This window comes from Galeopterus variegatus, unplaced genomic scaffold (assembly GCF_000696425.1).
Source record: "Galeopterus variegatus unplaced genomic scaffold, G_variegatus-3.0.2 Scaffold1500, whole genome shotgun sequence".
In the NCBI taxonomy this organism is placed as follows: Eukaryota; Metazoa; Chordata; class Mammalia; order Dermoptera; family Cynocephalidae; genus Galeopterus; species Galeopterus variegatus.
Window position 1 is genome coordinate 222,709 of NW_007727611.1, and position 10,529 is coordinate 233,237.

At 47.7% G+C, this 10,529-nt stretch overlaps 1 protein-coding gene across 1 annotated transcript in view; it reads right to left on the reverse strand.

Annotated features, from left to right (window-relative positions):
• Positions 1-10,529, reverse strand: part of PREX1 (phosphatidylinositol-3,4,5-trisphosphate-dependent Rac exchange factor 1) — a 212,293-nt gene that overhangs the window by 113,438 nt on the left and 88,326 nt on the right. Inside the window, exon 4 of the mRNA XM_008577372.1 lies at positions 2,760-2,864. Within this exon, the coding sequence (XP_008575594.1) occupies positions 2,760-2,864 (105 nt within the window). The remainder of the gene's footprint in view (positions 1-2,759; positions 2,865-10,529) is intronic.

Below are 10,529 nucleotides of genomic sequence, written 5' to 3' on the forward strand. Positions count from 1 at the left end.
AGTTAGGTCTCCCCAACGAGCAAGGCCACTCCATGAGAACAGGAACTTTTCTTGCCATGTTCGCATGTTCATTGCCAGGACTTAGAATGATCCCTATCACATCAGAGGTGCTCAGTGAGAAACCATTGAATGAATAAATGAATAAATAATCCCCATTTTACAGACAAGAAAACGACGCACAAAAAGATTAAGTCCCCGCCCCATCACTCAGCTAGTGCACAGCACATCATGAGTGGAAAGCCAGATTCTGTCTGTTCCCAGCATCTTAACATCCCATCACAGACTGGTGACAGCTCTTCTCCAGGTGGCCAAAAGCTGGGAGAGCCAGCAAAGAGGAAAACAGATAGCACATGTGCTGGTGCCCCCATGTCCTCCCCCTGCCCAGCTGCCCCTAGGAAAATGGCAGGTTGGCCCACCAGAAAGACAATACAGGAGAGAGAAAGGAAGAAAGGAAAGTCGGGCCCCTCCCTTCCCACATCCCTGCATCTTCCTGCATCCCAGGCCCCAGCTGAGCCCAAGGGACACTCTTAGAGGGTGGTACCCTTGACCAGGGAGCCAGAGCCTAGGCAGCAGGGACAATCACAGGGTGGGACTGCGTGCAAGTCCACAGGTTGGTAAATAATAGCCGTGGCCATTTCTATCCATGTGTGATCTTGCACTGACATGACTTCATCTCTGCATTTCACCCAGACTATTCTATGAACATCAGTGCAAAAATGGAATTGTGAAGATGCAGATACCAGCTACGAAAAGCTTCAATCCTAAAAGCTTAATACACTGGGCACGGAAACAGAAACCAGTTGGCCAATGTGCCCTTCCTCTGATGCTCACTGGAACTGGACCAAGCAATGTGAATTCAGTTGTGAAGGAAAAGTACAACATTTTGAATCAAAATTCTGGAAATACTTTGTTGGAGACTGTGCATTAAGGAGAAGTGCAATTAGGAATTTTATTACATAGTTTAGCTCTCTGGGAACATGGTTAGCTCTCCTTATGCTACTTCAGTTCAGTTCACTGTTCTACTTTTACGTGCTGAATTCTACATGTGCTGCTGGAAAAAGTGTTGGGGTGGGGGGTGTCTGTAACTGAATGAGAGGGGATTTAGAGGTAAAAGACCAGGATCTGAACCCCCAATAAGCTCAACCACCTTTCAAGTACAAATGTTTAGAAGTCATTTAATATTTTGGAGTCATCAAAATCACCTGTGGCAAAGGCTATGCAGTGTCCCCTAATGTATTCTTCCACAGCAACAGAATATTTAGCTAGGCACAGGGCTGCCCAGAATAAAGCTCACATTTCCCAGCCTCCCTTGCATTTATATATGGTCATGTGACTAAGTTCTGGCCAGTGAGATGTGAGCAGAAGAGATGTGTGCAGCTTCCCATTGGACCTTGAAAGGAGGAGGGCATGTTCTGCTTCCCACCTTCCTGCATCCCACTACCTAGAAGTAGGCAAGTCAAAGAGGGCCATAACCTAGAACCTTGGCCCCTGACCCTGAAGCCCCTATACCAGCCCCAGATTGTCTAAACCCACATTGTCACTATAAGGGGATAATAAATGTCTACTTTGTTTAAAGCATTATTTGGTTTGTCTGCAAAGCAGACGAATGTATGTCTTAACTCATACACAACAGACAGTGGTATGAAAGGCTCAAAAGGGGTCAAAAATGAAAACCTTTTTTATGCATAAGTGAAGCTCTCTACAAACGTAGGGAACGCCATCATGGATGTCTGCTGTTCGGCCTGACCAACGCCCATTCGCAACTTACTTGCCTTCCCACAGATGCAAAGCAACTCTCTTTTCAGGGATCTGCTCCACCCTCAGGCACTGTGGTATGGGTGGACCTCACCCCGCCCTCGAACAATAGAAGGGACCGATCAGACCATCACTCAGCCTTTCTGTCTACAGCAAGTGGCTCAGGGATAAGGTTTTGAGCCAAACTGAGCCAGTGAACATCGGACCCAGGATTTTTGCTGTTACTGTGGGGAAAGAGGAGCTCTTTTTACCCTGGAGTTGATCAGCTATAAGAGGTATAAGCATAGAGCTGCTGGAGGTCACATTGCCACCACCTGGGCAGAGCTTGCCTGGGAATGGAGCCAAGGCCGAGAGCAGCGCAGCTAAGAGACACATTCCTGATGACATCATCTGAATACCCAGACTCTGCCATGCCTGAAGCCCTCTCGGGTCTTAGAATTCCCAGAAGAGTGAACCAGTAAATGCATTTCTGTTTTCTTCTGATATTTTATTTTGATTGTTGTTTTGCTTAAGCCAGTTTTAATTGGATTTTCATTCACTTACAATTAAATAATCCTAATAATACTAGTAAGCCTAATAATCATAATCCCAGTAATAGTAGTGGTAATAATAATTACTACTATTGCTACCACTTTTATTAGGACCATATTTTAGACCAGAAATTGGCAAAGTGGACCCTAGTGCAGTCCCTCTGCCTGCTTTTGTAAATAAAGTTTTATTAGAACACACCCCCACTCATTCCTCTACATATTACTTATGGCTGCTTTCCTACAACAGCATGAGTGGAGTTGCTGTGACAGGGGCTGTATGGTATGCAAAGGCAAAAATACTCATTAGCTCAACCCTTACAGAAAAGATCTGCTGATCCCTGCTTTAGATGGGAGATCACCCCAGCTGAGAAAGGAATCAGGCAGCACAAGTCAGCATGAAGCTCCTTCATGCCCAGAGATGCCCAAGGCTGAAGCAGGGAGAAAGGGAAGACCAGGGGTGGTGGGTACACTTACCAGCAGGAAGGCACGCACAGTGGGGATCTTGTTCAGCTCTACCAGCAGGCGCAGGGCCTTCTCGTGGTTACTGCAATACTCCTCATACACGCAGAACTTGTCCTTCTGCAAGACAAGGACAGGGCCTGTGGGAGACAGGTCACAGCAGGAAGGCAGCTGCCCTGAGATGTGCCGATGGCCAGGCCAGCAGGCCTAGGAGCAGAGGACTACCTCAGAGCCTGGAGAGGCTGCAGCAGGAGGAATTTTAGGTCAAGCAGTCCCACTTACTACAGGCCTCCCGGCATCCACTCTTACCCCAATTCTGTACCCAGCAGCCTCAGTAACCTTTCGAGAAACAGCACAGTCCCAGGCTCAAGAGCAAACTTGAACCAAGACACCTGGGCTTGCACCCTGGCTCTGCATTTCCTTGCTGTGAACTTAAGCAAGTTACCTGACCTCCCTGTGGCTCAGTTTCCTCTTTTGTGAGGTGGAATTAATAAAAGTCCCTAACTCATGAAATTGTTATAGCAGGGGGATAGCTCTGTTGATCTTCACATGCCCCTGAGCCCAAAGTTGAATTCTTTCCAGCCCACAGGTCATCTGTGAGTCACCAGGTCCGTAACCATCAGTCAGGGTTTCTGGAATTGGAAGGGACAGGAACCTTCTAAGCAGGAAGCTCTCAACTGAGCATTCTTGGTTCCAAAAGGCTCACAGAACTTGTCAAACCCCAAACAAGTATGTCCTAAGTTAGCCTGCTGGGGGAGGAAGGCTGCAGGGCCTCAATCTTGGGCTAGGTATGGGCAAGAGACCCCAAGAAGCTAAAGAGGGAAGAGGAGGGTCTACAAAGCCAGCATCCCATCTTGTTGCTGAACAAGCCCCTGCCAGCCTTGCAATGGGAGACTGCAGGAAGTAGGGAACTGAAGGGGAGGGAGAGTGGGTTTCAGAATCAATAAGCATCCCCCAGCCTGCCACAGCTGCTCTCCGGGCTCCACGCATACCATCTGAGCAGACCCCTGAGTGACAAAGTGCCTACAGCCAGAGCTAACAGCCAACAAGGGTGTGTCCTGAGCACTTAGCACGGGCCACACTCTGCTCTCTGGAATGAGGGTGAACTCATTCACACCTCTCAATAAGCGTGATGGTAATCACTGTAGCAGACCTACAAGCACAAGGGAAAACCAAGGCAAAGTCACTTGCCCAAGCTCTCAGAGCTAGTGACATGGGAGAACCAGGATTCAAACCCTCTTGACCCCCAAGCCAATGCCCAGCTCAAGCTCACCACACAGCATAGGACTGGGAGTGGGATGAAAAGACCCAGGGCCTAAAACTCAAGCCATAAGTCCACAGACTAAGCTCCGAGGGGTGCTACAGCATGACGATGGAGACTGACACCAGAAACCCAGCTCCACGCTCCCCAAGTAGTGGCTGGCCTTGGTTTCATCATCTATAAAGTGCACATAATAACAGACCCCCACCATTTGGGCTGCTGGAGGATTAAATAATATGTGTAAAATGAGTAGAACAGTCACTGACACACAAGTACTTTATAATACTTCAAAATACTCTACAAGTATTAGCTATAAATACATCAACAAACATGAACCAATAAGGGAAAATGCCAAAACAAACAATGTCACAGTTATCCAAAGTGTACACACAAGTACACACACCACGGGACAAACAACCCTCATGCATACTCCAAGGAAGCATCCAACAACCTGAAGCATTATAACACGCAAGCTACATGCTCCAAACAAAACAACAGTATCAGCGTGAGCACAGAAATATACACTGAGTTGCGCACCACAGTCTCCTCACCCAGTATGCACAGCCCACTGAGATGCCAAGACACATACACAAGGGCAGAGAAGGAGAAGATGGAACCCCCCAGCATCCCTCATACTACCCAAGGGACCTTTTCTATTTTCACTGGTCTCCAACGAGCATAGGGGACCATCAAGGCCAAAGGAGATGAATGAAAAATCTGGACTGCAGGGGCTCAACCATCCACTGATAAAACCAGAGGAGTCAGGCTGCTGGACACACCTGGAACCAGGTCCTCAGCTGCAGACATGGTGAGACGGGCTGCCAGGAAGAGGAAGAGGACTTTTCCTATAGGTGATAAGAACTGGCATGTGTGTGGCAGCCTGCTCCTGCAGATAAGTCCTGCAAGACTGCAGAGCGAGAGCTAGGCTGTGAAGGCAGGCACATGAATGGCAGTAAGAGTTCCCAACCACATGTAAGGAGCTTTAAAAAACAAAGTTCCTCTGCAGCGCCATGGAGCCTCAGTTGGCCTTGGATAGCCAGTTCCCTGCCATTTCTGCCAGCAGGCCATTGCACCTGCGCGATGCACCCCACCGCACTTGGAATAGGGTCCAGTGCAGAGCCCCTTGTCCTGGACCACAGGCTGCCCCCTCAGCCATCACACAGCACACATTCTTGGGGAACCTGGTGCTAAATCATTGGTGGATGACCCGCTTCTGGGTCAGGGCTTCCTGCATAGCAGAGCAACTCCCTCGCTGAGATTTATTGAGAGTCAGCCCTTGTCACAAGGGTTTACGTTTAAAAAAAAGTCCCTCTGCAGCCAAAAATCCGGGCTTTTCCTGAGCCTACAGACCATGCTATTAGTATGGCTCTGAGATAAGACACTGAAAGCCCCCATGACCACTCTCACCAACCACTATCAACATCAACCTTGTAAGTGCTAAGTGCAGGTTCTGCAACCAGACCACCCGGGTTCATAGCCCAAATTCCCTGGTCACCAGCTCTGTGACCTTGGGCAAGACAAGCAATGTTTCCGAGCCCCTGCATTCTTACCTATAAATTATAGACAATAGTGATGTCCTCTTTACAAGGTTATTGTGAAGAATAGCAGATGATTTCACATTAAAACAGTGCATAGTAAGTGCTCACTAAATATCAACTAGTATTATTATTGCTTGTTAATGTTGTTGCTATAATTACCATCATTATTATTTCAGAAGATTCATTATCCCATTAGTGAAATGGTCTGTTGCAGGGTAGCGCAGTGGACAGGTACGTTTTTATAGCAAGAAAGAGACAGGGGAGGCAGGAGGAAGGTAGCTGGTAGACTCACAGGTCTGGGGAAGGCCATCAGGGAAGGGCCCAGGCAGATTTTGAGAAATATGATGGGCCTCGATCCCCGGTATGTTTTACTTCTCATTCATGTACGATCCATCTCTCCCTCAACCTCCATGAACTATGAGCTCCACAGGGACAGTGTTTGCACCTGCTGAGGTCACTGCTGTGGTGCCTGGCAGAGAGCAGGCATCATGACCATTGAAGGAAAGCAAGAAAACAGAGGGAGGAACTGAGAGTGGCCTGATGGCTCCTCAAGCCAGCTCCATGCTATTTCCCAGGCTGACCCCCACCCCTACCCCCACCCCCAGGTAATATAGGGAGAGTGTGACCCAGGCCAAACCAACCCAAGAGCTCCCTGTCCTGGCAACAGTGGCCATGTTACCCAAACTAGGCCAGTGAGAGCCCTCAAGGACGAGTGCTGAACTTACTAGAAAGAGAAGACCTCTTTGAACTGCTGTTGCTGAGCAGACAGTGTCAGCCAGGAGCTACAGAAGGAGCCAGGAGCTCCCTGCCACTATATGAGGCACATAACCCACACCCTCCCCTGCCTGCCAAGAATGAAACCAACACAGAGGAGAGCAATACCCAGGGATAGACAAAGACCAGGTTCTGAAAATAGCACAGAGTCCTGGATCCAGCTAACTCTGAAGCCAACATACCCTTAAACATTTCATTTATATGCACCAATAAAGTCCTTTTTGTGTGTAAGCCTATCTAAGTTGGTATTTTTGTCACTTGCAGTGAAGGCAGTCTTGATACATGCACACTCTGAAAAAGGAAAGAAAATTAAAAACACAGACCCAAACTCAGAGAGATAAAAGGGTCTCCCTGTCCCTCTCCATCTGTACCATGAAGGGGCTGAGCCTGAAAGCAGGGACAAATCTGTTTCTTCTCACATGCCAACCCCAATCAATGGGTCATGCAGGCTGGAACACTGGTGAGAAGGATCTGGAGCCCCGTGGGGAGCCCAGATACAGAATGCTGTGATTGATTAGCGATGTCTGTCCCAGATGCAGGAGAGGGAGTAAGTGATTAGATCACCACAGGTTTGTCATTGCTCATCCCCTGGGCCCCTTCTCTGATACAGTCTACAATGTCACCCTCTCCTTCAGCCTAGGGAAAGGGTGGGGGCCTAAGGCGTGAGGCTGAGAGAAGCCAAATTTAGCAAATGACAACACTGCCTCTTCAAAACCAGTTCAATCACTCCGTGTCCTTTCATCAAGCCCAACCCCAGCTGTATCTCAGGCCTGAGACCCTGCAAATATGGAAACACTGCTTCTGACAGCTCAGCATCCAAGGGTTCGACTTCCTCCTAGGGGCCCCATGCAGGGCTTTGATTGATTTGCCAGTAAGAAGCAGACACTCAGTTGTGCATACACAGATGTGGTGTGTAGGGAACATGCGGCTGTGGGTTTGGGGTGTGAAGGAGAAGACGACAGTTGCCAGCTGGGGACAGCTGGGGTAAGGCATCCACCCCCGGGGAGGGCTCAAGGATTGTCAGAGGTGGTGACTGCTGTCCACAGTACTTGAGAGGTGACACTGGCTCCACAGAGACCATCTGCTCCAAACTGCTCACTTCACAGGCAGAGAGACTGAGAGGGAGAAGCGAAGGAGTCAGCCCACGTAGACATCTCCTCCAGTGGGAGGAGAGCAGGGATTCAATTCTGCAAGGGTCTTCCCAACCTTTCATTTACCTGTCCACATAGCTGTGGGGAGAGGGGGCTTCATACATTAATCAGACAAACATTAATCCCGCATTTAAAACCGCCAATGGCTTCCTACAACTCAGGATAAAACCTACGGTCCTTGCCTTGGCCCACAAAGCCCTACAGAACCTGGCCACCCATGATGCCGCTGAACTCCCTCCAGCTCCAGCCACACTGGTCTCCCTTCTCCCCTGGAATGTGCCAGGCTTACTCCCAGCTCAGAGCTTCTGTCCTTTCTTCCCTCAGTCTGGAAAACTCTTCCCCATGACCATCCCACTTCACCATCTCAAAGAGACTGTCTTTGCCAAGAGTTGCCAGATATCACACAGGATGTCCAGCTGAATTCTAATTTCAGATACACAACAAATGATTTTTTAGGATAAATATGTCCCAAATATTGCATGAGACATACTTACACTAAAAAATTACTTGACGTTTACCTGAAATCCAAATTTACTTCGGTGTCCTGTTTTTATTTACTAAATCTAGCAACCCTGTCCCTGACCTCCTCATTTAAAGCAACCTCAAGCAAGGTCCCTCTTTGCCAAATCTGCATTTTCTGTTCCTCACCACTGCATTGCCATCTGAAATGACATCTCTGTTAATTAACTTACCCCACCTTTCTCTAGCCTATGAGCCTCGTGGCAGCAGGGGGCAAGTCTCTCTTATTTAGTGTGGCACCCTCAGGGCCAAGTACAGTGCCTGGCACATGGTAGATGCTTAATATGTATTTCAGGAGACATTCTCATGTAAGGTGGTGAAAAACAGACTCTGGAGCCAGAATGAATCAGCTCAAATCCCAGCTCTGATGCTTAGTAGCTGTGTATGCTTACACTATGGCTTAATCTCTCTGGGCCTCAGTTTTCTTACATTAATGGCACCCACCTTTAAAGGTTGTGAAGTTTTAATGAATTAATATATGTAAAGCACTTACAGCAGTACTGGCATAAAGAAAATGTTTGTTCACTCAGTGTTAGTTTGTGATAAACGCAGTAATTAGTGGGGCTTTGGGGTAAGGGAGTGAAGGATACTCCCCTGTCCGCTGTCCGGGGCAGCACCAGTGGGTTGTCTGCGAGCCACAGCCCCTTGCTCTCCTGGAGAGCCTGTCTGCAGAGCTCTGTTCCCAATTACCACTTCACCAGCCCAGATGCTGCCTCAGCCATGGGAAAACGTTTCCAGACAGGGAGCAAATGAGCCTGGGAACAAGGATGGACCCGGGGCCTCTTTGGGGCTATAGTGGATGTTCTGGTGTGCTCTGCAGCTCTCCATCAGGAAGAGCAGAGGCACCCATTCCCCCAGACGGTGGGATTAGTGGTGGCTGATGGTCCTTGGCCAAAGAGAGCTGCCTGCCTGAGGTTTCACACCCATTCCTGAGGACAGCCCACATCCAGTAACTGGGCAATATGAGGCACAAAGACACCCCCCCTCGCTGCAATTGCACACCTGAAGGGCCATCCCTGCTCCAAAGTGCCTTCCAGATGGGATCATCTGAGGCCAGGGTACAGCCTGTGCAACCTCTCCTTTAGCTGTTTCCAAGTGGCCACCTGCAAATCTCCAGCTTCTGGAAACCCAAACTACGGCAGGGGCTGCTTTTAAAAACCCTGAGACAGGATGACTCAATGTGATCTTCTATCAGCATGGGGGAGCAGTGGGTGGGTGATCATTTTTAATTAAAAAGATGATTTTAAATTTAAAAACACTGAATCACACACTGAGAAAGCTGGCTCCTTTTCCAATTGTTCCAATTAGCTCAAGGAAGGTCCCAGCTAGGTGTGATATGACATTTATACCAGTCTAACACTGTTAATCTTTTTCCTTCTGATCAAACAGAGGGAAGGCCTCAGGCTCAGAGACTCAGGTTGGCAAAAGATTCTTGACAGAATGTGGTAACACATTTTGGTTTCTACTGCATTCATTCTTATAATTATCGTCTATTTATAGTAAGAGATGTTCATTTTCCATTTCCAATGATGATGCAAATTTCCCTTTTAAAGCAAGGGCGTTTTTTAAATAGCTTTTTTGAGTCAATCAATTTTCTTAAAGGATTAAACAATAACACAAGGGGTACCCAGATGTAGCAAAAATTACAAACTTAGTGTGTGAATCAATGAACTGAAGAACACTGGTTTAGCCATTCTCTGTCACTACAGTTGTGACCTTGGCCTTAACCCTTCTCAGTTTGCACGCCTGTGGAGCAGGCAGGCAAGCTTGGGGCTAGACTCTTTTTGTTGAAGGGATAAAGCAGTGAACACAACAAAGTCCCTGCCCTCATGTTGCTAATATTCTAGGGGGAGACAAACAATAAACAAAACAGCAAAATATCTGACTCATCAAATGGTGATAAAGGCCACTGAGAATAGTTACGTGGAGGAGCAGCATGGGAGGGTGGTAGTGTCACAACTTTAAACAGGTGGGCACAAAAGGGTTCACAAAGAGGGCATTTCCTTTTTGGATTTTTTTTTTTCAGTTTATTTTATTTTGGGTTTTTTTTTTTATTATGCATATTCATGGGGCACAAAGCTGACCATCACTACCTGTGCCCAAGTTGTGGATGATAAGATCAATACTATCTGCACACCCATTATCACAATTTGCCATTATTCCCCATGTCACCCACCCAACCTCTCCCCGACCTCCCTCCCTCTCCCGCCACACCCCCAGCAACCCTAGGTATGCTCTCTCAATCTGCAAGTCCAATGTACCAATGTGGTCTGTCTTTACTTCTTTCTCCTTAGTTCCCCCTTATGAATGAGGACATGTGGTATTTTTCCCTCTGTGCCTGGCTTATTTCACTTAACCTGATTTTCTCCAAGCTCATCCATGTTGCTGCGAATGGCAGAATTTCATTCTTTTTTATGGCAGAGTAGTATTCCATGGTGTATATATACCCCAGTTTCCTTATCCAATCACCCATCAATGAACATTTAGGTTGGTTCCATGTCTTGGCTATTGTAAACAGAGCTGCGATGAACGTGGGAGTGCA